The sequence below is a fragment of the Pongo abelii genome, chromosome 2, assembly GCF_028885655.2.
Source record: "Pongo abelii isolate AG06213 chromosome 2, NHGRI_mPonAbe1-v2.0_pri, whole genome shotgun sequence".
NCBI lineage: Eukaryota > Metazoa > Chordata > Mammalia > Primates > Hominidae > Pongo > Pongo abelii.
In genome coordinates, this window is record NC_085928.1 from 75,012,130 (window position 1) to 75,038,845 (window position 26,716).

General features: G+C 39.8%; 1 protein-coding gene across 1 annotated transcript in view; it reads right to left on the minus strand.

The window, feature by feature from the left end:
• Window positions 1-614: 614 nt before the first annotated feature.
• LRRN1 (leucine rich repeat neuronal 1) overlaps window positions 615-26,716 on the minus strand; it is a 46,273-nt gene continuing 20,171 nt past the window's right edge. Inside the window, exon 2 of the mRNA XM_009238778.4 lies at window positions 615-3,371. Within this exon, the coding sequence (XP_009237053.4) occupies window positions 943-3,093 (2,151 nt within the window). The 5' untranslated portion in view covers window positions 3,094-3,371 and the 3' untranslated portion in view covers window positions 615-942. The remainder of the gene's footprint in view (window positions 3,372-26,716) is intronic.

A 26,716-nucleotide genomic window follows, 5' to 3' on the forward strand; every position in this document is an offset into this window, starting at 1 on the left:
GCCTAGCTTTAAAAAGCAACATGCTACAGCTGATTTATTTTGGTAGTTGTTTTTATGGATGTGAAAAATATTACCACTGCAACTAGCAAGAACTATAAATGATACATTATTGCAAGTGTTCTAAAAAATCAGAACAAAACTAATTTATTATAGTTCTGTCTTCATTATATACCACGTGTTGGTGAGTTAAACACAACAAAATTGTCTTTTCTTTTAAAAGTGTCTACTAAAGATAAAAAGAATAAGATAACAATTAACATGTAGTTTGTTACATTAAAAAATCTGATATACATATTTCTATTGCCTGTTAGCTTGTTCTAAGCCTCTTTAACTATTACAAAAAAAAAAAAAGGAAAGAAAAAGAAAATTCGTTGTTTAAAGGCAAACATTCAATTCAGTTGATACAACATTACAGTACAGTCAACTAACATCATTCAACGAAGGTAACAAGTCTAGCCTTAGCTTCTTGAGTTAAAAGTCTGTAGACCAGATTGCTACAAAAGTTTCAATGCTGCTTCAAAACCATATGTTAGCTTTTTGGAGGACAAAGTACTTTCTACCAATGGCTTCAGAAGGGGTCATGCTACTGGTAAAAGCACAGGGGAACCCCAACCTGTCATTAATCATTTTATTGAGCACTGTAGTTAGAACAGCATTATTGAGTTTAGCACAACAACTAAAATAAAATAATAATATAATAATAATCATAATAATGATAAGAATAAAAACCAAACACAGACTGGAAGCCTAGAGTTGCTGCCAGCCGTGTCAAACCCTTGCGATACGCTATACTAAAAAAATTTGAAATATCCACCCGTCCTCTCCACTCTGCCACAAACTAGCAAAGTCAAAAATACAAAAGTCTTCAACTTGTTCACTTTTGCAGAATAAAGCAAAAACGTCTTTGTGCTCCTTACTACCAGAAGCAAAATATCCTCTGAGTTACCACATGTAATAGCTTCTGGATGTGTCAACCTGGGTTGGCTTGGTGTCTGCAGAACCATCTTTGTCTTTCTCACTGTCACCTTCCCAGAGGTTAATGAGTGGTGGGTACAGCTCATTTAGTGGGATTGAAGAGGTTTTTTGCATATACTTTTTTAACGAGTGGTGGTAGTTTTTTCTCTTAAATCTTTTGGCAAAGTACACAGCAATGGACGCAAGGCTAATGACGGCAAACATAGACCCCATTACTGCAGCAAGGGCTGTACTGGTTTCTTGATCAGAGATGTCCAGTGCGAAGGCGGCATTTTTGGTTGTGACATTTACGCATGACTTTTGAGTCTGCTGATGAATATTGGACACTGTGAGACACACTTCATAATCTGTGGAAGGCTGCAGATGTGTTAGGTTGTATTCATGGACATCGACTGGGACCCTGGCAGTATATGTTATGTGAGGGTTATCAATCTTCATGGTGGCAGACGACCATTTTAAGTTTGATGTCATGACATTGGAATTAACTTTCCAGGACACTAAGATGGAATGGGATTCTGTCTGCTTGACGTATATTTTTAGCACCTGGGTACCATCCAGAAGGGTCCCATTAACCTTAATTGTTGCCACCCGAGTGTCTGCCCCTTGGACATTCTGGGCAACACATGTGTATCTTCCTGAGTCCTCAATTTGTATGTTAGATATTTCCAAGGTACCTTCGCTACTTAGCTTGTATTTATCTGAAAGGGTTTCCACAGTTATCTTATTTCCAATGGGAGTGACCCAGTAAATTTCAGGTTCTGGCTCAGCCATGGCTCGACAGTCTAGGAAAACCGTCGTGCCGATATCCATGTTTAAATGATTTGGGAAGGTGTCGTGAGATATCATTGGGAGGCACTGTTCACTCGAATCCTGGATTAAAACTTCCTTCACCTGGTGCCCTTTATATTCGGGCGGCATGGCACAGAACATGGATAGGGGCTCCATAAAGCGGATGTTGGTTTTGTTGGAGTTAATCCAGTGGATCACACAGTCACACCTCAGGGGATTGCTATGGATACTGATCTCACGCAGATTGGGGAGGGATTCGACTGTCTTTTGGTAAATGGCATTCAAGGCATTGTTGTTCAACATCAAGCTTTCCAGAGCAGGGACACTTCGGAAAGCCAAGCGGTGGATGTAAGAGAGTTTAGGGTTATTGGTGGCTTCCAGCTTTGTGAGTTCAGGCAAGTTATCCAGGGCATAGCGGTCGACAGAAACGAGCTCGCCCATATTGTTGATTCCCAGTTCTTTTAACCGAAGCATATTTTTGAAGTCCCCTTCTTGGATTTTGTGAATGGGGTTTTTGTTGAGGTCTAAGAATTTCAAATTTGGAACTTTTTGCAGGGCAAGTTGAGGGACTTTAATCAGTTTGTTATCATAAAAAGACAGGCTCTCAAGGCTATCCAGACCCACCAAAGCATTTCCAGGAATATCAGTGAGATACATTCCTGCCAAAACTAAGCTTCTCAAATTTGCAAGGGGTTTGAAGTTCATATCCAGAATTCCAATCACAGGGTTTTCTCCAATCATGAGAATTTCCAGGTTGGGTGTAGAATCAAACCAGCGACTATCGATAACTTTCAATTTGTTGGAGTTCAGGTGGAGCCTTAATAGATTTTTTAAGCCTGCAAAAGCATTAGCAGAAATAGTGCTAATTTGGTTGTGGTTGATGTAGAGTTCTTGAAGGTTGCTGAGGTCTTGTAGACAGTAATCAGTCATCTCTGTAATCTGATTTTCCTCTAAATGCAGCGTTGTGAGCTGGGTTAGGTTTGCCAGCCCGACCTCCTTAATGTTAGTAAAGTTGTTTTGGGAGAAATCTAGTTCAGTCAAGTTGAAAAGCTGCTGCAGCTCATCCACAGTCTTTGCGATGTTATTGCTCTGTAAGAGAAGCACTTGTGTGTCACTAGAGAGGTTACTGGGAATCCTTGTTAAGCGGAGGTCATTGCAATCAACAGTGGTGGCTTCTCTGTAAGTTGACTGTGGGGTAAACCAGGGACGAATTTCACATACGCAAAGTTGTGGACACTCACTATTCTGTATGGAAGACTCAGTTAATGAAGTCATTAGTAGGCCCAGCACCAATTGGCAAGCTGCTACAACAAAGCTCATCCTCGCCATGCTGGCTTGCTGAGCAAGCTCAACTCCTGACACCCCAAAGTTTTAACAAAGCGTGAACACTATATTGTGATATGTAGAACAGCGAGCAGAAAATGTAAACATTCAAGCAAAGTCTTGGTTGAGCTGTGTAGAATTCCAGAGTCCAAAGGGATAGTTTTCAGGAGTTTTCAAAAGGCAGAAAGCAATTTGGAGTCTTTTAACTGTGTCTCTCAATTCCAGGCATGTGCACAGGTCCGTGGCATGAGTTATTTCAGCCAAATTGAAGTCTGGAGATGTGCCTGAAAATTAGATTAGGACAGATGTTATGCTTATTCCATATACTTTCTACATTATAGCCTTTCTTTTGTTTACTAAAAAGGCATAGTCACTCGCAATCTAGTATCGAATACATTCAAAATCCATTGAAGATAACCAAATAGGCTTTTAAATTGTAGGACATTCTTACCATATCCCACTTACTATACTAAAACTAGTTTTAGAACTCCTTCACTTTTACAATTAAATTGAGATTCCATGTACCACTAAAGTCATATATGACTGTGTACATTTGTATGTATACACATGTAAAGTCACTAAACATGTGCACACACACACACACAAATTCACACACTCATACATACTTAATAGGAACACTAAGAAAAAGCCTGCAGATGTCTTTTCTTTAAAAACAAAGATGTCTTTAGAAACTACATGTATTTATAGCTCTAAAAAATTAAAAGTTCATTCCTAGTAAAAGCAAAACATGAAAGGTAGTTTATTAAAGACTCAAAGCTAATTTTTAGTTATTTACATTTTAGTTACTACCTCATTTGTCTCCTGGAATTCTTTCTTTTCTAAATGGTACATTCTGCAGACATATTCAGCCAATGCTTTTCTAGCTCAATTATTCCTATGCAAAAAGCTAATTTAATATCCTACAACATGGATGAAAATATCAAAAACATGCTTGAAAGATGCCAGTCATAAAAGATCACATATTGTATGATTCCACATATACAAAGTATCCAGAATAGGACAACCTGCAGGGACAGAAAGTAATTTAGTAGTTGCCTATGGCCAGGAGTATGGGGTGAGGGGCACAGTGGGAAGGGTGCTAAAGGCTACAAAGTATCTTTTTGAGATGATGAAAATATTCTAAAGATTGTGGTGATGGTTGCACAATTCTGTGAATATTCTAAAAACTCTTGACTCAAACATTTTAATGAGCAAATTATGTTATGTGAATTATATCTTGATAAAGCTATTATTTTTAAAGTTAATTTAAAATAACTAAAAAAGGAAAACATCAGTTTTTCCTATATTCTAATAGCCACATCAGATCTTGACTGACTAATAAAAGGACTTCATTCTGTCATACCATTGGTCTCCATTAAAAACACAAACATACACAATAGATGTATTTGTATCTCACACAGATGATTTCATTAATCTCATGAGAATGTCACTCACTGCTTAATAACTGTTGACCAGGAACATGTTTATATAACCTCTTGAAGCCTCAAGTATCTTCAGCTATAAAATGGGGTTGCTCATACAAGTACAGTTCTCATAGGATTATTGAGAAAATCAAGGGATTCTATGTAAAGTTCTTAGTGTAGTAGCTGACTCACGTTATATGCTCACAAAAGTTAATAATATTTGTTATTCATCATCTTGTATCTCTAATCCATTTTAGTTTTAGCTAAATAGTGGTTGTCAGACGACAAGTGAAAGAAGGAAAGCTGAGGATATTTGTTTTTATTAACCATCATCTATTGATTTGAATAAAATCCTCTGAAGTCAGGTATGTACTGCTCACCTGCTGGCAAAGATAATATTAGTAGTTAATGGTTCCATTTTTTCTGTATTCCAATCAGGTGTAAAAAGCCATTATGGATCCAGTGTTTGTCTTGCTTTCCCAAACTGGGCCATTCACTTGCTAAAGTATTCGAAGCACAGTTACATGCTTCCTGGTGTTTGTCTTGCTATAGTGCACTTGAGTCTTGAGCACTGAAGGAACTTCAGTGACTAGTGTATTCTTCACTTTCCTACTATAAGGATCTAATAAAATACAGCATATGTGTTTAAACCCAGTGCTCAATACATAGCAAGCTCTGAATTCATGCTAGCTGCTATTATTAACCTTTTGACTTTGTAAAACATAGTTATCTTTGTGACTAAGAGTATAAGAATACAAATAGGCAGTACTAAAAGTTATGTATTTAATGAGTCATATTTTCACAGTAAGAAGGAAAAGTCCTACAACTTTTTTGTTATACAAAATATGAAAACTGCATTACTGGTCTAACAGTAAAAAAAAATCAAATCCAGATTCTGGCAAGTGTGAGACAGGAGTAGGAAATGATTGTATAAGTGTGTTGCCTGATACTAGATGCCTGCTAGTCTGTGGGAGGAAACATACATTTGGCATTCTTCTCCCTCCTCTCCATCTCCAAGTCTGGTTACTTTACCATTTATTATGTAGTCTTGTGCCACCATAAGGAAAGTTTGGCCAATGATGGACCACATATACAATGGTAGTCCCATACGGTTGTATTAATAGTACCATATTTTTACTATACCTTTATGTTTCAATACACAAATACTTGCCATTGTGTTACAATTGCCCATTGCCTTCAGGATAGTAACATGCTATACAGGTTTGCAGCCTAGGAGCAATAGGGTATATCATATAGGCCACATATATCATATAGGTTACATACCACCTAGGTTTATGTAAGTATACTCTATGACATTTGCACAATGACAGAATCACCTAATGACCCGTTTCTTAGAACACATCCCCATCATTAAGTGACATGCTGTATTTGCAAAACTTTTCAGTATTATAAAACTAGTTGACTCTGACTTTTATCTGGAAATTCTATGAAATGAAAAAATACGGGCTGGGTGTGGTGGCTCACGCCTGTAATCCCAACACTGTGGGAGGCTGGCAGGGGGCAGATCATGAGGTCAGGAGTTTGAGACCAACCTGACCAACATGGCGAAACCCTGTCTCTACTAAAAATACAAAAATTAGCCAGGCATGGTGGTACGTGCCTGTAATCCCAGCTACTCAGGGGCCTGAGGCAGGAGAATCGCTTGAACCTGGGAGGCAGAGGTTGCAGTGAGCCAAGATGGTGCCACTGCACTCCAGCCTGGGCAATAGAGCAAGACCCTGTCTTAAAAAAAAGAAAACATACCACAGAGAATAACATTTTTATTATTAACTCCACAAATTTATTTCACTCTTGTTTCTGTTTAGAGTAATCTTGAAACAGGTGCACTGGCCACAATACATTGTTAAGAAAACTTCTGCCACAGGTTATTTCTCAATCATAACTCAAAATAGAAAACCAAAAGAATAAAGCTACCTTTCATAACTGATACAGAATTTCAACTAATTTTTTTTTTTTTTTTTTTTGAGACAAAGTCTCACTCTGTCGCCTAGGCTGGAGTGCAGTGGTGCGATCTCGATCTCGGCTCACTGCAACCTCTGCCTCCCGGGTTTAAGCGATTCTCCTGCCTCAGCCTTCCGAGTAGCTGGGACTACAGGCACGGCCCACCACACCTAATTGTATTTTCAGTAGAGACAAGGTTTCGCCGTGTTAGCCAGGATGGTCTGGATCTGCTGACTTCGTTATCTGTCCACTTCAGCCTCCCAAAGTTCTGGGATTACAGGTGTGAGCCAACGCACCCAGCCTCAACTAATTTTTATGTTTCAATTGAATGTAAGGAAATGTACCAAGAAGTAAAATATGTATTAAAGTTGCGTGAGAGACTTTCAAAACAGTCTATTAGTATTGAGAAATAGCCTTTATGGGGCTGTAGTTTGAACATTATTATAGCTAATGCCCCCATTGTAGTTTAAATTATATGATTTCAGATAACTGTGTTGAAATGTTCAAATTTTTCTTTGACATACACACATACCTTTTTCAGCCAACTAACCAACCAATCAACCATGGAAACTCAGAATGTTAGAAATCAGATCAAGCACAGAGGAAGACATTTTTTTCTCCTATATTCTATAAGAATGTATGTATAAGAATTTCCTCTCCACATCCTAGAAGACATTCCTTTGGCAGCAAGGAATTAAACATCCTTAATACAAAAGGAGATGTTTAAGGTATTTCTATTTGTATTTAATTCTGAATTTTCTTTAGCAATTTCACCAAATTTTTTTAACATGACATTATACATAGAACAACTTTATTATAGAGTCCTTAAGCCAGTTTAGATGTTTACAATGTATGGCATTTCTCAGGAGCTACTCATCAATAGTGTTTAAATGTAAATCCATGATCACAACAAGAAAACTACAGACCAATATCCCTAATGCATATTGATGCAAAACTTCTCATATTAAAAAGATTATATACTATGAACAAGTTGGATTTATACCGGGAATGCAAGGAAGGTTCCATATGTGAAAAACAATCAGTATAATATGCCACATTAACAGAATTAAGAAGTAAAAACACATGATCATCTCAATTGATGCACAAAACCATCTGACAAAATTCAACACTTTTTCATGATAAAAACACTCGACAAACGAAGAATGGAAGGAAAGTACCTACACATAATAAAAGTCACATATCAAAAGTCCACAGTTAAAATGATTCTTAATAGCAAAAAACTGAAAGTTTCTCCTCTAAGAATGGGAGGAGATGCCTCCCATCCTAAGGAAAGGATGCCTATTCTTGCCATTTCTATTCAACACAGTACTGGAAACTCTAGTCACAGCAAATAGACAAGAAAAATAAATAAAAGGCATTCAAATGGAAAAGAAGTAAAATTATCTGTTCCCAGATTACATAATCTTATACATATAGAAAATCCTAAAGATCCCACAAAAAACCCACTAAAACTAATAAATGATGTTAGCAAATTTGCAGGATACAAAATCAACACACAAATGAGTTGTATTTCCATAAACTAACAATGACTAATCTGAAAAGGAAATTAAGAAAACAACCCCATTTACAAAAGTATCAGAAAGAATACAATGCTTAGGAATGAATTGAACTGGGGAGGCAAAAGATTTGTACAATGAAAATTGTAAGAGATAACCAAAATAAATCAAAGATGATATAAACACAATGATGAAACATCCCATGTTTATAGACTGGAAAATTTAATATTGTTATACTGTCTATAACACCCAAAACAATCTACAGAATCAATGCCATCTCTATCAAAATCTCAATGGTAATTTCTACAGGAAAAAAATCTAAAATTCCTATAAGATCAAGAGATTTTAAAATGCCAAAGTAATCCTGAAAAAGAACAATGTTGGAGACCTCACACTTCTTGATTTCAACACATACTGTAAGGCAACAGTAATCAAGACGGTGTGGTACTGACATAAAGACAGACATATAGACCAATGGAACAGAGTCCAGAAATAAACCCTTCTATACATGCTCTTTATGATCTTTGACAAGAGTGCCAAGACTATACAATAAAGGACAGTTTCTTCAACAAATTATGTGGGGAAAACTGGATATCTACATGAAAAGAATGAGGTTGTACTCTTACATTATGCCATATACAAAAATTAACTCAAAATGCATTAAAGACCTAACCATAAGACCTAAACCTATAAAACTCCTAGAAGAAAACCTAAGGGAAAAGCTTCAGGGTATTTGGCAATGGTTTCTTAGATATGACACCAAAAACACAGGCAACAACAACAACAACAACAAAAGACAAATGAGATGATTTCAAACTTAAGGTCTGTGCATCAAAGGAGACAATCAACAGAGAAAAAAGATGACCTAAAGAATGGGAGACAATATTTTTAAATTATATCTATGATAAAGGGTTAATATCCAGAATATATTATAAATTCCTACAACAAAATAACCTTATTAAAAAATGGGCAAAGGGCTTAAATAGACAATTCTCCAAAGACATACAAATGACCCACAAGCATATGAAAAAATGCTCCATATCACTAATCATAAGAGAAATGCAAATAAAAAGTACAATGAGATATCACCTCATACTCATTAGGATGGACACTATCACAACACAAAATAACAGGCATTGGAAAGGATGTAGAGAAACTGTAACCCTTGTTCACTGTTGTAGAGAATGTAAAATGGTGCAACCATTATGGAAAACAATATAGTGATTTCTCAAAAAATTGAAAATATAATCACCATATGATTATATCCCAGTTCGGGTACATATGCAAAAGAATTAAAGCAGAATCTCAAAGAGATATTTGTACACCCACGTTCATTGCACCTATTATTATTCACAACAGCCAAGAGGGAGAGGCAGCCCAAATGTCCATTGACAAATGAATGGATAAGGAAAATGTGGTTTAATTAGATCCCATTTGTCAATTTTTGCTTTTGCTGCAATTGTTTTTGGTGATTTTGCCTGTGCTTATGTTTTGAATGGTATTGCCTCGATTTTCTTCTAGGGTTTTTATAGTTCTGTGTTTTACATTTAAGCCTTTAATCTATCTTGAGTTAGTTTTTTTATAAGGTGTAAGGAAGGGGTCCACTTTCAATTATCTGCATATGAGTAGCCAGTTCTCCTAGGACCATTTATTAAATAGGGAATCCTTTCCCCATTGCTTGTTTTTGTCAGGTTTGTCAAAGATCAGATGGTTGTAGATGGGTGGTCTTATTTCTGAGTTATAAAAAGAAACAAGATCATGTCCTTTGCAAGGACATGGATGAAGCTGGAAGCCATTATCCTCAGCAAACTAATGCAGGAACAGAAAACCAAACACCACATGTTCTCACTTATAAGTGGGAGCTGAAAAATGAGAACACATGGACACACAGGGAGGGGAACGACACACACAGGGCCTGTTGGGTGGTGGGGTGAGGGGAGGGAGGGCATTAGGAAAAACAGCTAATGCACGCTGGGCTTAATATGTAGGTGATGGGTTGATAGGTGCAGCAAACCACCATGGCACACGTTTACCCATGTAACAAACCTGCACATCCTGCACATGTACCCTGGAGCTTTAAAAAAAAATTAAAATTAATTAAAAAAAAAAATGTGGTGTGGTGGCTCAAACTAGACTGCTCTGATCCCACCAGAACCCTGCTGCTGTCCATTCACATAAGGACCACCCAGGAAAGCAAACAATTTAGCCTTCCCGGCATTATATCACCTAGTTCCTTGGACTATAGAGTGAGGGCTTCTGTATCTCCTATTTAGAGAGTGTGTTTCATAATTGTAGAAAGGGTAGAAAATGGACCAACCAACAGGCTGAGTCATTTTTTAAGAGGGTGGCAGGAATAACCCCAAATGAGCTCAACAAAACTGGGGAACCCAAGGAATGGTGCTTGAAGGGAAGGTGGGGTTGGTTGTGATCCTTAAACCTCTTGACACTTGGTGTGGGGTTATAAAATGGGGGGGAAGGAGTAATAAAGCCCTTGCCCCCAATCCAAATGCACTCAAGGACTTAGTATGTAGTCTTATTTTCCAGTTTTGTTTGTTTACAAAGTAACCTTGCTTGATACTGCATGGAAAGTCAAGTTTTTCTTTTTGCCCACTCAGGGCCACCTGCCTGGGCCAGCATCTTCCACAGCGTCTTCACAGCACTCCTAAGACTTTTGCAGTGCTTTCCAGAGCTGAGGGGAGTGGAATTTAGTCCAGAGAAAGTGAAAGGAAACTGAGGTTTCCTGTTTCGTCTTCTCAAGGCGGATGTTCTCAGCTTCCTTCACACCTCCTTCCCATGGGTGCAGGAGACAGTACAGCTGGGTTGTGTAGGTGGGCCAAGAAGAAAGGGGCACTGGTCCAGCCCCAGGTTTGGCCCAAGACAGGTACACAGCAGATACCATCCTATCTTCCCCTCTTAATAGCAGGCCAACTACATGTAACCCTTTTTTCCTTTACTAATGCACCTTCTTATGTGGTACCAGCAACAGGGGACAGACAGGCCCACCCACTGTAGTCTAGGGAGAGTTTTGCTACTACCCCTAAAATTGTACCACCCCCATATCCCACTCCTTTTTGTAAAAATGAAAGGAGTTTAAACCTGTAAGCATGCTATTGCTTCCTATGTATTAATCAGTTTCCTTCCATTTGAGCTGCATAGGAGAGAAGGGTATTGGAAGCATAGGCCACGATCTTGTGCCAATCAGTAAAAACCACTACTACATACACACATACACAAACATACACACATGAAAATGTGGTGTGTACATACAATGGAATATTATGCAGCTTTAAAAAGGAAGTCCTGTCATATGCTACAACGTGGATGAATCTTGAGGACATTATGAAATAAGCCATTCACAATAGCGTGAATAGTACATGATTCCATTCATATAAAGTAGCCAAAATCATAGAAACAGAAAGTAGAAAGGTGGTTGCCAAGGGCTTGGAGGTAGAGGGAATTAGTGTTTAATAGGAATAAAGTTTTAGTTTTGCAAGATGAGAAAGTTCTAGAGATCTGTTACACAATAATGTGAATATACTTAACACAACTGAACTGTACACTTAAAATTGAGAGATGGTAAATTTAATGTTAAGTGTTTTTACCACAAAAAAGCCATAATAATTCAGGCCAACTTTTATAACATATACAAATTAATTATCTTAAATTCTGCAACAAATAAGAAATGGCTGGAATAGATTTTTTTTTAAGTGAAATTGCTTTCTTCTAGGGCTGACTAGATTTATCAAATGTAAGAAGAAAATGTCCTGCTAATTACCAGGGTGATGTTCCACAACAAGTCTGGCAGTTTAAAGAAACAATGCTTTAATTAACAAAACGTGGCTTTAAGGCCCAGAATTGGCACGGGATGCATTTCAAGAGTCCCACAAACAATTATACATTACATTTGATGCTGCTTTTTTTTTTTTTTCCAACACGATATGTTTGGGACACTCTGTTCTGAGTATGAAATTCTGAAGGAAATGAACTGCATGATCATCACCATCACTGCGGTTGGCGAAGACTCTCATTTTCCCCATAGCATCGTGTTAGATAGGAAGTTAGTTTAACAGAATGACACTATTTGGTGGGACTTAGCTCTATGATTTATATTCATTAACTTCTTATGAAGTTGGGCAAAAAGAAATATGTACTCACAATAACAAGCTGGTTATTTGTATTTCTGTTAGTGCAAAAAAAAAAAAAAAATCAGGCAGCTCTGGGGTTGGAGAAAGAATTCTACCCTGGAGGAATCAAGTGTTCTGTATTCGAATTATGCTTCTCTACTTACTAGATGTGTCACCTTGTGCAAGCTGTAGACCTTCCCCAACTTACATTAGTTCAACTTACAATTTTTTGACTTTACGAAGGTGTGAAAGCAGTACACACTTAGTAGAAACCATACTTTGAGTACCTATGTGATAGCATTCTATTTTTCACTGTCACTGTAGTATTCAATTACATGAGAAATTCAACACTTTATTAGAAAACAGACTTTATGGTAGATGATTTTGCCCAATAAAACTAATGTAAATGTTCTGACAATATTCAAGGTAGGCTATAATGTTTGGTAGGTTAGGTGTATTAAGTGCATTTTAAACATAATGATATTTTCAACTTAAGATGGGTGTATCAGGACGTAACCCTATCTTAAGCTGAGAAGCATCTGTACTTAAATTCTCTGTGCCTCAGTTTCCATAGCTAAACTTAAGGCTAAGTAAATATGGTTCATACATGTACATTATGATATCAAAAAAGTACCTATGTAAAAATATTCAGCCTAGGGCCTGGGTATGATGGTTAATACCCAGTGTCAACTTGACTGGATTGAGGGATACAAAGTATTAACCCTGGGTGTGGCTGTGAGGGTGTTGCCAAAAGAAATTAACATTTGAGTCAGTGGGCTGGGGAAGGCAGATCCACCCTTAATCTGGTGGGGACAATCTAATCAGCTTCTAGTGAATATAAAGCAGGCAGAAAAACATGAAAAGGAGAGATGGGCCTAGCCTCCCAGCCTACATCTTTCTCCTGTGCTAGATGCTTCCTGCCCTCGAACATCAGACTCCAAGTTCTTCAGTTTTAGGACTCAGACTGGTTCTCCTTGCTCCTCAGCTGGCAGATAGCCTATTGTGGGACCTTGTGATCATGTATGTTAATACTTAATAAACTCACCTTTACATATATATAATAATAATATATATAAAATAATATATAATATATAATAATATATATAATAATATATATATCCTATATATATATATATATATATCCTGTTCTGTCCCTCTATGAGAACACTAATACAGATTTTGGTACCAGGAGTGGTTCTAAAGGAACAGAATATTAAAGGATGGAGTTCTTTCATTGGTTTTGGGGTTTCTGGAGTTGGCTGCTTAATATGATTAGACCCCAAAATGCTAAGGACTCTAATAGTATGGAGAACACTGATAGTCGTTGGTGTAAACTATTTAGAGACTTATACAAAATAAATGCATTTGACACTCCTGATTCACTGCTTGTAAGAGGCAAGGAGTTCAGTGACTCTATACATAACGCCTTTGACCATATGTGGAGAACCGAGGAACATAATGAAGCTGGTTGGTTGCTCTTAAGTTCAGTGGATAAAGTGATGAAAGAAAATGATGAACTCAGGGATTCTATCTCCTGGCTTCAGAAGCAGATACTGAGCCTCAAATCTGCTAAGATTGCCCTGAGTGAGAGTTTTGTCTTCTGTACAGAAAGAGCTGAAATTGTGGAAAAACAGACACAAGCTCTTATCATGCGAGTGGCTGACCTGCAATGAAAGGTGCATGCACAGCCTCACCAGGTGTCTACTGTTAAAGTGAGGGCATTGATTGGAAAAGAATGCGACCCTGCAACTTGGAATAGGGATGTGTGGGAGCACCCTGATGAAGCTGGGGACACTACATTTGTAAACTCTGATGAACCTTTTTTGCCAGAAGAAGCAGCTTCCCCATCCCCAGTAGTGGCAACATCCCCTCCCCAACACATGCTGCCAGAGGCCTTTCCACCTTTGTCTGAGGAGACAAACCCTGCGCTGCCTGAAGCAACAGTGATGGCCTCTCTCCTGAGGCAGTTGCCAGGTAAAATAATGTTGATTCTCCTCAGGAGCCACCCCTAATACCCCTGTTTGCTTCTAGACCTGTAACTAGACTAAAGTTCCGATGGGTCCCTGGAGGTGAGGTTGAGAGTGTGACCAATGAGGAGCTGCACTACACTCGAAAAGAACTGTTTGAATTCTCTAATTATATAAAGAGCAATCTGGAGAACAGGTTTGGAAATGGATATTAAGGGTATGGGATAATGGTGGAAGGAACATAGAGCTGGATCAGGCTGAATTTATTGATTTGGGCCCACTAAGTAGGGACTCTGCATTTGATGTTGCAGCTCAGGGAGTTGAAAAGATTCTAATAGTTTATTTGCTTGGTTAGCTGAAGTATGGATTAAAAGATGGCCCACTGCGAGCGAGCTGGAAATGCCTGATCTCCCTTGTTTTAATGTAGAGGAAGGGATCCAAAGGCTTAGGGAGATTGAGATGGTGGAGTGGATTAGTCACTTTAGACCCACTCATCCCAGCTGGGAGGGCCCAGAAGATATAGCCTTGACCAATGCCTTGCAAAATAGATTTGTGAGGGCAGCACCTGCATCTCTGAAGAGCCCTGTAATTTCTTTTCTCTGTATGTCACATCTAACGGTGGGAACAGCAGTCACTCAACTACAAAATTTAAATACAGTGGGAAGAATTGGATCCCAAGGTGGCAGGGGCCAAGTGGCAGCACTCAACTGTCAAAGGCAAAGTGGGCATAGCTACTGTAATGGACAGCAGAGGCAAAGCAGCAATCAGAATAATCTGACTCATGTAGAGCTCTGGCATTGGCTAATTAATCACGGTGTTCCTAGACGTGAAATTGACAGGAAGCCTACTGCATTCCTACTTAAATTACACAAACAGAAAACTTCTAGGTCACGTGGACAAAAGACTAATTTGAATTATAAAAACAGAGAATCATGACCGCTCAATTTCTAGACTGCAGCCAGTTTATGGAACCAGAACCACTTGAATGAAGGGGATGCTGGGTCCCTTTAAGGAAAATCCCCACTACATTACCAACAATTTTTGCAGTGAATCTTTCTCCCATCCTTTCCCTAGGAGACCTCCAGCCTTTTCCAGGGTAACTGCACTGGGGAAAGGGAAATGATCAGACATTTTGGGGACTACTGGACACTGGCTCTGAGCTGATGTTAATCCCAGGAGATCTAAAACATCATTGTGGTCCTCCAATTAAAGTAGGGGCTTATGCAGGTCAGGTAATTCATGGAGTTTTAGCTCAGGTCCAACTTACAGTGGGTCCCCTGACTCATGCTGTGGTCATTTCCCCAATGCCAGAATGCATAATTGGCATAGACATACTTGGCAGCTGGCAGAACCCCCACATTGTCTCCCTGACTGGAAGGCTATTATGGTGAGAAAGGCCAAATGGAAGGCATTAGAACTGCCTCTACCTAGAAAAATAGTAAATCAAAAACAATATTGCATCCTGGAGCAATTGCAGAGATTAGTGCCACCACCAAGGACTTGAAAGACAGAGAGGGTAGTGATTCCTACCACAACCCCATTCAACTCTCCCATTTGGCCTGTGCAGAAGACAGATGCATCTTGGAGAATGACAGTAGATTATCATGAGCTTAACTAAGTCGTGACTCCAATTGCAGCAGATGTGGTTTCATTGCTTGAGCAAATTAACACATTTCCTGGTACCTGGTATGCAGCCACTGACATGGCAAATGCCTTTTTCTCCATTTCTGTCCATAAGGCCCATCAGAAGCAATTTGCCATCAGCTGGCAAGGACAGCAATATACCTTTACTGTCCTACCCCAGGGATACCTCCAGCTTTGTGTCATAGTCTTATTCAGAGAGACCTTAATCACTTCTCGCTTCCAAAAAATATCACAATGGTCCATTACATTGATGACAGTATGCTGATTGGATCCACTGAGCAAGAAGTAGCAAACACAATGGACTTATTGGTGAGACATTTGTGTGCCAGAGGATGAGAAATAAATCTGACTAAAATTCAGGGATCTTCCCCCTCAGTAAAATTTTTAGGGGTCCAGTGGTATGGGGCCTGGTGAGATACTCCTAAGGTGAAGGAGAAGTTGCTATATTTGGCCCCTCCTACAACCAAGAAAGAGGCAGAATGCCTAGTGGGCCTATTTGCATCTTGGAGGCAACACATTCCTCGTTTGGGTGTGTTACTCTGGCCCATTTATCAAGTGACCTGAAAGGCTGCCAGTTTTGAGTGGGGTCCAGAACAGGAGCAGGCTCTGCAACAAGCCCAGGCTGCTGTGCAAGCTGCTCTGCCACTTGGGCCATATGACCCAGGAGACCCAATGGTGCTTGAGGTATCAGTGGCAGATAGGGATGCTGTTTGGAGCCTTTGGCAGGCCCCCATAGGTGAATCACAAAGGAGGCCTCTAGGATTTTGGAGCAAGGCCCTGCCATCTTCTGCAGATAACTACTCTCCTTTTGAGAGACAGCTCTTGACCTGTTACTGGGCTTTGGTGGAAACTGAACATTTGACCACGGGTCACCAAGCTACCATGCAACCTGAACGGCCTATCATAAACTGGATGCTTTCTGACCCACCTAGCCATAAAGTGGGTCGTGCACAGCAGCATTCCATCATCAAATGGAAGTGGTATATACATGATCAGGCTCAAGCAGGTCCTGAAGGCACAAGTAAGTTACATAAGGAAGTGGCTCAAATGCCCATGGTCTCCACTCGGGCCACCCTGCCTTCTCTCCCCCAGCCTGCACTGATGGCCTCATGGGGAGTTCCTTATGATCAGTTGACAGAGGAAGAGAAGACTAAGGCCTGGTTCACAGATGGTTCTGCACAATATGCAGACACCACCCGAAAATGGACAGCTGCAGCACTACAGCCCCTTTTTAGGACATCCCCAAAGGACAGTGGTGGAGGATAATCTTCCCAGTGGGCAGAACTTCAAGCAGTGCACCTGGTTGTGCACTTTGGATGGAAGGAGAATTGGCCAGATGTGTGATTATATACCGATTCATGGGCTGTAGCCAATGGTTTGGCTGGATGGTCAGGGACTTGGAAGAAACATAATTGGAAAATTGGTGACAAAGAAATTTGGGAAGGAGGTATGTGGATTGACCTGAGTGGTCAAAAACTGTGAAGATGTTTGTATCCCATGTGAGTGCTCACCAATTGTGACCTCAGCAGAGGAGGCTTTTAATAATCAAGTGGATAGGATGACCCATTCCATGAACACCATTCAGCCTCTTTCCCCAGCCACCCCTGTCATTGCTCAAAGGGTCCATGAACAAAGTGGCCATGGTGGCAGGGATGTAGGTTATGCATGGGCTCAGCAACATGGACTTCTGCTCACCAAGGCTGACCTGGCTCCAGACACTGCTGAGTGCCCAATTTGCCAGCAGCAGAGACCAACACTGAGCCCTTGATAAGGCACCATTCCTTGGGATGATCAGCTAGCTACCTGATTATATTGGACCTCTTCCATCATGAAAAGGGCAGAGGTTTGTCCTCACTGGAATAGACACTTACTCCAGATATGAGTTTGCCTATCCTGCATGCAATGCTTCTGCCAAGACTACCATCTGTGGACTCATGGAAAGCCTTATCCACCATCATGGTATTCCACACAGCATTGCCTCTGACCAAGGCACTCACTTTATGGCTAAAGAAGTGTGGCAGTGGGCTCATGCTCATGGAATTTACTGGTCTTACCATGTTCCCCATCATCCTGAAGCAGCTGGATTGACAGAACAGTGGAATGGCCTTTTGAAGTCACAATTAAAATGCCAACTAGGTGACAATATTTGCAGGGCTGCAGCAAAGTTCTCCAGAAGGCCGTGTATGCTCTGAATCAGCATCCAATACATGGTAATGTTGTCCCATAGCTAGAATTCATGGGTCCAGGAATCAACTGGTGGAAGTGGCACCACTCACCATCACCCCTAGTGATCCACTAGCAAAATTTTTGTTTCCTATTCCCACGACATTACGTTCTGCTAGCCTAGACATCTTAGTTCCAGGAGGAGGAACGCTGCCACCAGGAGATATAACAATGATTCCATGAAACTGGAAGATTGCCACCTGGACACTTTGGGCTCCCCCTACCTTTAAGTCAATAGGCTAAGAAGGGAGTTACAGTTTTGGCTGGTGTGATTGACCCAGATTATCAAGATGAAATCAGTCTATTACTTTACGATGGAAGTAAGGGAGAGTATGCATGGAATACAGGAGATCCATTAGGATATCTCTTAGTATTACAATGTCCTGTGATGAAGGTCAATGGAAAACTACAACAGCCCAATCCAGGAAGGCCTACAAATGGCCCAGACCTTTCAGGAATGAAGGTTTGGGTCACTCCACTAGGAAAAAAAAAAAAGGGAAAGAAAAAAAAAACCACAACCTGCTGAGGTGCTTGCTGAAGGCAAAGGGAATATAGAATGGGTAGTACAAGAAGGTAGTCATCAATACCAGCTACGATCACATGACCAGCTGCAGAAACAAGGACTGTTAACTGTCACGAGTATTTCCTCCTTGTTAAAAACATGTTTGGACCTGTATATACCTGTATTAAGAAAATATCTTCATTTTTTTTTTCCTTTATCATGTGACATAAGATTTATTGACTTCATATCAGCATTTAAGTATTGTTAACTTTATGTAATAGTATTTGGGTTGGGGATTAGTGTGTTTCCGGTTGTAGGAAGGATAGTTGTATTATGTTAGGTGTAATTATGACCTCATTATTGTCTTTATTTAAGGTAATGTATGATCTCAGGAGATGTGTGTTCAAGTTAACAAGGGATGGACTTGTGATAGTTAATACTGAGTGTCAACTTGATTGGATTGAGGGATACAAAGTATTAATCCTGGGTGTGTCTGTGTGGGTGTTGCCAAAAGAGATTACCATTTGAGTCAGTGGGAAGGCAGACCCACCCTTAACCTGATGGGCACAATCTAATCGGCTTCCAGCAAATACAAGGCAGGCAGAAAAACGTGAAAAAGAGAGACGGGTCTAGCCTCCTAGCCTACATCTTTCTCCCGTGCTGGATGCTTCCTGCCCTGGAACATCGGACCCCAAATTCTTCAGTTTTGGGACTCGGACTGGTCTCCTTGCTCTTCAGCTTGCAGACAGCCTATTGTGGGACCTTGTGATTGGTTTAATAAACTCCCCTTTATATATATAATAGTCACATATACTAATGGGAGAGATATTATATATCTCTCCCATTAATTCTGTCGCTCTAAGAGAACCCTAACACACTGGGAAAACATCCAGCACATAGTGAGCCCTCAAATACTTATTTTTGAACCTCTGTAACCCTATCAGATTTGCCTTTGAATTTCATTTTCATCTTGTTATTGGGAGTAATGAATAATCTCTTTAAGGCCCTTGGGCATGGCAGATACTTGGTAAAGAGTTATTATCATTATTATTTGTCATTTCTATTATATTTTCAACCATTATCATTGAAATTAATAAAATCCAGAGACCAAATATTGTATTAGAGCTAAATTGAAACCCTATCCAGGCAAATTACACAACACAAACCTCAAATCTGGAAATTATCACCATCTCATTGATAGTATAATCACAGCAAAGAACTAAAATTTTGATCCCCAAATGAAGAACAATGCCTTCTGAGGGCATGAGCTTTATGTATCCTTTCTGGATTGGCCAAATTCATATCATGTAGATAATGTTCAAAAGAAATCATTCTTTTAGCTTTTTCTCAGGCTCCATCCAAATGGATCCAGGGCTAATGCAGGATTCAAATTTGCTTCCTTTCTTTTAGGAATGGTTTGAATAATGGGGAAATGGGATTTTTGTTCAACCAAGATTTCCTTCTGGCCCTACAGAGTTTAAGAAAAATAGATTGCCTCAACACCAACATTCCCTGTAGCTACTCCGTGAGGCAAGATGGACCCAGGCTCCACTGTGTGGACTGACCTCCCAGAAGGATCCTCCTGTCCCTGAAGGCCACTCTGCCTTCAGCTACAGGCCCCAGTGCTGATTGTGATGCTTAACAAGGGCTTTCAGATGTCTGAAACAAGAGTATAGCATAAAGTTAAGAATGTGGCTTCTGGAGAGACAGACTTGGTTTCAAATTCAGCTCTGTGACCTTGGGTAAGTTACTGAAACTTTCTAAGTCTCAGTTTCCTCTTTAAGAAAATGGAGATTATAAAACCTGCTTTATAAGGATTGTGAGAGAATTAGAATGAACTGTTAAATGTAAAGCCTTTGGCAGAGGGCCTGGCACACGGCAAGCCCCCAGTAGATGTTAGCTACTATTATTTACAGGATTGATGTCTCGTATTGAATCTGAGTCTTTTTCATGGGTGTTGAAGATGAAAGTAAGGCATAGATCATTGAAATCAGTAGAGAATGCCTTTTGTGGTATGATCCAGTACAAGTTCTATACCTTAAATAATGTAGCTAGCCAGTACAGGGGGGTCAAAGAGAGAAATTACAGTAAATTTTGTATTGAAGATGTATTCTATTCCTCTTGGGAACGAAAGAGGGCCTTGCACATACGTTCTGAATGCTGAATCTGCACAGACTATTTTTAAAGACATTAGTTTCTCAGACTTTTTTCTGGCACCTGACCCTTTCTGACTCTTAGATTTCTTTCTCCAACCATTTTCCAAAATTATGTTCCTGGTTCACACATTATCCAAAGCCAAACACTCTGTAGTGTGTGTTAGTCATCACAGACGGAGGGTCGTATGGGAGGAAGAGCTATAATAGTCTCCATAATGCATTAAGGAAACAATATAGTGTATCCTCTTACAAGGACACAATGGAGCTTCCTGAGGCTCTTTTGCATAAGGAACTGTTCCTAAAAGCTCACATTATTCATCAGCAAGCAGGGTGGCCATACATCTCAGTAGGCCGGGCAACAGAACAAGGATGTTTGCCAGGAAAGGAATTCTTAATTTTGGCTTCACCACAAACTTTCTGGATGACCTTGAACAAGTCATGTAACTTTGTATCCTATTTTATTTTTCTTACCTTAAGTACTCATAGCTTCCCAGGCCTAAAGGAACCTCAGGAAGTCACCAACCCTTTCCTCTGGTGTCATGGAAAACTTTACTTCCAATCATTTTCAGGGAGGCAATGCTTCCTCCCTCCCTTTCTCTTCCTTTCTTCCCTTCTTTTTTCTTCCTCTTGTGTTATTAAATTGTTTTGGAGGGATGGAGTTTGTTGTGACAAGGATCTCAAACTTAATGCTTTCTAGGGCCAGGTAGGTGTAGGGAGTTGATTCTAACACAGTAAGAAGCAGTAGTCATGTAGAAGGCTGGAGAGTGCATGAATTCCAAAAGGCATCCCAAAATGTTTTAGCTGTGCAGGCCAAACAGAACCTACCTGCTTTCAGAGTCCCTTTATGGCCCATGGCCAGTTTGCCACCTCTGAATATAAGTATAAAAATAGCACCTATAATGGTGAGCTAAAGGGAATATATGAAAACTAGATGATAAGATATAAATTTTCAAATATTATTGGCAAATACTCCATATGTGAAAATCTATAATTATAAACTCAGTTTATTATGGTGTGACTCTCTGCTCAGAAGAAAACTTCTTTAGTGCTTTAAGAAGCATTACATTTCCAAAAATTCATTTTACACTCCTTTCTTTCAGAAGACCTACTTTAAAAGGTAGTCAGGACCTTAGAGATCCCCTAGGTGATCCAAATTGACCCAGTTCATTGCCAGGGGAACAAAATGAAACTCGAGTGCCTTGCTCCCAAATTCAGTGTTTCCTAATCTGACCATGTTAAATTTCTGGGGTGGTTTTACTGGCTCCCAGAGAAAATTAGATTGTCCTCCCCCTAATTTTCTTTTCCTTTTCTCCTTTTTCTTGTATGTTATTACTATTAATTCAACGAGACAAAAATTCTCTGGTGTACTTGGGTGATATAAATGTACTAGTGTACGAAGAAGGGGATGGATACAAGTGATCTTTTGATTCTCCCTCATTTTCCTTCCTCTTTCAGGCAAGGGCAAATCCATCACACTGCAGGTGCAGTCTCATCCAACATCTCTGGGAAAAGCCCAAAGGCGCAGCTGGTCTCCAAGTCGAGCATAAAAGCTGGGGTCACAATTCATTCAGCTCCTAAGAGGAACTGGGCATGGACGGCACTTTAGCCCTTTCAGGAGGGCTGGCCAGGCATGGGAAGCAGGGTAGGCTGGACTGGATGGACTTAAGAATTACAACAGAAAATGTAAAAAGCAAAAGAAAAATGAAAAGCCAAAAGCCCAGTGCCAGCTGGCATGAATCCAAACCCAGGAAGGTGTCTTGGGACAGACGGGAAGGGTGTCTATGAAAGAGCCCTAGGGAATAACGTCGACCTCAGAGTCTGACTTGACTTCAACTGATCAAAAGCAAGCAGGCTAGCTTCCCTGTGAAATATACAGACGCGCAAACTATGAAAGGTAGAGACGGCCTTACAGATCACATGACACATCTACAATAACCTCTCATTTTGCAGAGGACACCTCAGAGAAGTGAGGTCACATATTTGGAGGCCAAGCTCCACTCTCCAAGCACCCTGTCCTGCACTCTAGATAGACAATCCCACATTGCTTTGCTTTGTCTAAGGTTAAATTCATATTCTTTGCCACGAGCGCAGGGTCTACAATTCTTTGAATGACATTAGTCTTTAGAGCTCCATTAATCAATCATTTATCAGTAGCACAGGAAAACATCACTCAATTTAGGGATAGTTCATTATCTTTAATAACCTCCATTTTGACCTTTGCTTAGATAGGTTGGGGGTTGTATAGCTAGCTCAATCAATTACACTGATGGCCAACTTATTCCAAAAAATTAGTCAGGTCAGCCAAACAATGTTCATTGATTTTTTTTAACATGGCAGTAAATTGATTGTAATGTTGATCTGTGCTGTATAAGCACAGCCAAATTGCATGTATAATTTGTAAAATGCATAAGTTAAACTTCTCTTAATTGGTGATAGAACATGTGCCTGTAAAGTCTATGAGGGCATAGAAATTCAAGTGAAAGAAGTGCATAGATTTTTAAAATAATTAGGAGTTGGAGTTGGACATTCAAGATAGGAAAGCCCTCATGAATAATATGAATATAACTAACTCTACTAGTAAACTTACTTTAATAAAAGACTATGTACTAATCACTACACTGAGTGACTTACGTGTATATGGTATGATCATCCCTATTCTTTACAATGATGTCAACTCATTTGTCTCAAGTGAGCTAGTAAGTCATGGACATAGGGCCCATGCCTGAATGCTGTCTGGTTCTGAGTCCTATCTGACTCTCAGGTAGTTTGAGAAGCAGCATGGTACAGGGGCTGGAGCACTGGACCAAGAGTTAGGGGACCTGAGTCCTTACCTCTGGTCTTGACTCCAGCTCAGTGCATGTTAGCCATCTTTCCTACCTCTAAATGATGAGGCTGGGCTGAAACTAGGGCTCCAGCTCCAGGTATTGAGTATTTGATGCTTTGTTCAGGTTTCTACTGTTAAAGATACCCAGTTAAGCAGCACTTCTTGATTGGGAGCAAAACACTTGCTCCCAGATTTTTAAGAGAAACTGTGTTTAGCTTTAAAAAAAAATTAAAAAGAAAGGCACAATCTCAAGAGGCAGACAGAGCTGGGTCCATATCCTGGTAATACCTATGCCACCTGGGACAAATGACTCCACCTCTCTAAGCCCTGGCTTCCCCCTCTTTTTGATGGGCATAGTTATACCTACCTCATTTGGATGTTCTGAAGATTAAATCAGATGACATGTCTTGAGCAGTGGATCATAGCAGGATTTCAACAAATTTCCTTTGGCGTCAACTTAGACAATTAGAGTCAGGTGCTGAAAACCTAAGTTAATACCTACTCTTCCGATAAGAAAATTAATTTATTTCCTGAAAACAATCTCCTGAAAATTATCTGGAACTTTTCTTCTTTTTAACCTAACCTTCTTTTTTTTTTTTTTTTTTTTAAACATCCCCAGGAGCTAGGTACTATGATTGTCCCCTTTTTACACTGAGGAAATAGATGCATAGAGATATACCTGCTCAAGGTACACATCTAGAAAGTGGTGAAGGAAGGAATCAAGTGGAATCATCTTGGCTTCAAAGCCCATGCTCTAAGTACCACCTCCCACAGGACACACAATCATCCCAAAAACCCCCAATTTTGAATCAAATGAATGAATTATCTATAGTATACTCTGGCTGCCTGGGAGCATTTATAGCTCTTGAAGCCAACACTGATTTTTCCCAAATGATTTGCACCCCACCAATCACAGTGAAGACCCTGGGATAGTTCATCTGTTCACTGAACCGCTTGGGTGCCACAGAAATATCCTCTATCCCTTGGGTAAGGATAGAGTAGATTTCTAGAATATTAGAAAAAGTTTAAAGCAAAGGCAGTTTTCATGGAATCTGAGGTAAGAATAAAGCAGGTCCTGGATTTGAAATTAATTTCACTATTATATACAGATGTACAAGAAAGTATTCTTCTCCCCCCGATGAAAGAGTGGGAAGGACTCAGGAAGGCTCAACTTGCAAACTCCCCAGTATCAAGTGGCTGCCTTCAAAATCCCACCCCTCTCTTCCCAGCTCATTTCCAGTATGTATTTTCAAAGGCCATGTCATTTTTGAAGGTAAGAAAAAAAGTCACACATTTATTTTAATGAGAAATGCTAATTAAATATTTGCATTCTAGTTATTAGGATTTCAGTTTTGCAGTTTAATGGTGAGCCTCTTTAAAGAATTCTTTGTGATCTCTCTACACCAAGATAGGTTGAATGACACCTTAATTGTCTGGAAAGAAGTGTTTCAAACAAGTTAAATCCTTCACCAAAGAAACACAAAAAATAAAACAAGAGATAGGCATCTACCAAAACATTTATATATCCATCTCAGTCATTTAGGATGCAAGGATGTAAATAGTAAGCTAAAGGAATTAAACTGCTAGCTCAAGAAAGACAGAAAACACCCTTTCCAAATAATGAATTATTTTCTAACCTTGCAGACACCTCATTTTTTACATCTTAATGTTAATTGCAGGGTAGTTTTGGCTGAGTAGTAGTTGTAAGAGTAACAGCAGTTAGTACTTATTAAGCTCTTATTATGCAACATGCACTGCATTGAATCATTTACATAAATTATTTCATGGAATGCTCACAACGCTATGAGGTGAATGCCATCATGTTCCTATTTTTATGGGTGATGGAATGGAGACTCAGAAAAATAAAATGAACTACCCAAGGTCTTGGAACTAGTACAGCAGAGTGGTTGAGGTTCTATGTGAATCCAGGCATCTGATGCCAGAACCCAAATCACATCGCTTTTCTATCCCAATCCGTCTGGGCAGGGAGAGTCCTTGCCAATATTTCAATATGCCAGTATGAGAGTGTGCATCTCATGGAGTGAGGAACCCGTTTCCGTCTTGTTCACTCTGAGTCATTCCAGGGTGAGGCAATGAGTCTGGCATCTACATAGTGGGCACTCAATAGATAAATCAAACAGCTAGCTGAATCAATTCAAATGTGCTTTCTAGGTACCCAAATATGACAATAGGTTTAGGCTTGCAAATACTCACAGCTCTGGTGGGTCTCTTCTACATTTTGTGCTTAAGAAAACCTTGCAATTTAGCACAAATCCATCCTACTGTTTGTGACTAAGACAAACCTGCTCTGTGATCCATCCTTTTCTCTAGACTCTGATGAAATCTAGTGTCAGTTGAAATGCAAAAGAGATCCAATAAAATGGTGTAAATTGAATCACACTGATTTAATTAAAAATACATTGAGTGTTTACTGTGTCACAGGGCCAGGAAGACCAGACCCTGCCCTTAAACAGCTTCTAATCTTAAGGGGACTGAATAAGACAAGTACACAAGTTACTCAAAAAAAAAAAAAAAAAGAAAAGGTACATGTCAAAAGGGAGGAATAAAGAGATAGGTGGATCTTTGGGAGGGAGGAATGAGAGTTACTAATTTGTGTTTGCTCTATTAGCACTATCTAATGCAACTTCCTGCAATGACAGAAATATTCTGTCTGCACTGCCTAGCATGGTAGCTCCTGAGTGGCTACTGAGCAAGTGAAACGTAGCTGGTGGGAATGAGAAACGGAGGTTTTACATTTTATTTCAATTGACTGGAATTACATTTAAATAGCCAGATGTAACCAGTGGCTACCACACTAGGCATGCACAGCCCTAGATCTCCAAACTTAGTTGTTCATGAATCTGGAGATCGTTTTAAGGGAATGCACATTCTCATGCCTCATGGAGATTTTGATTTAGTAAGTCTGGGATGGGGTCTGGGAATAGCTGTATATTTTTTAAAGCACCAGAGTCCTGTCATGCAGACCACGTTTAAAAAGACTCCAGCCTTAGTCTGGCTCTGACCTGCCACGACTCACAGGCTCAGAGGATCCAGCAGGCATGTCAGCTGGGGCCTGGTAACTGCAAAGATACAGGTAGCCATGGCTTTGCTCTAAGCCACACTGTTTCATTCTTCTAGTCACTCATCTAAGTGTTCTCAGAGGTGACTCAAACTCTGGAAGTCCAAGGTTATATTTTATTCATCCTGGTACTTACTGCACTTAACACAGTGACTAGCCTGCAAGTGTTCAATGAAACAACAACCAGAGTATGTCACAAAGTATATT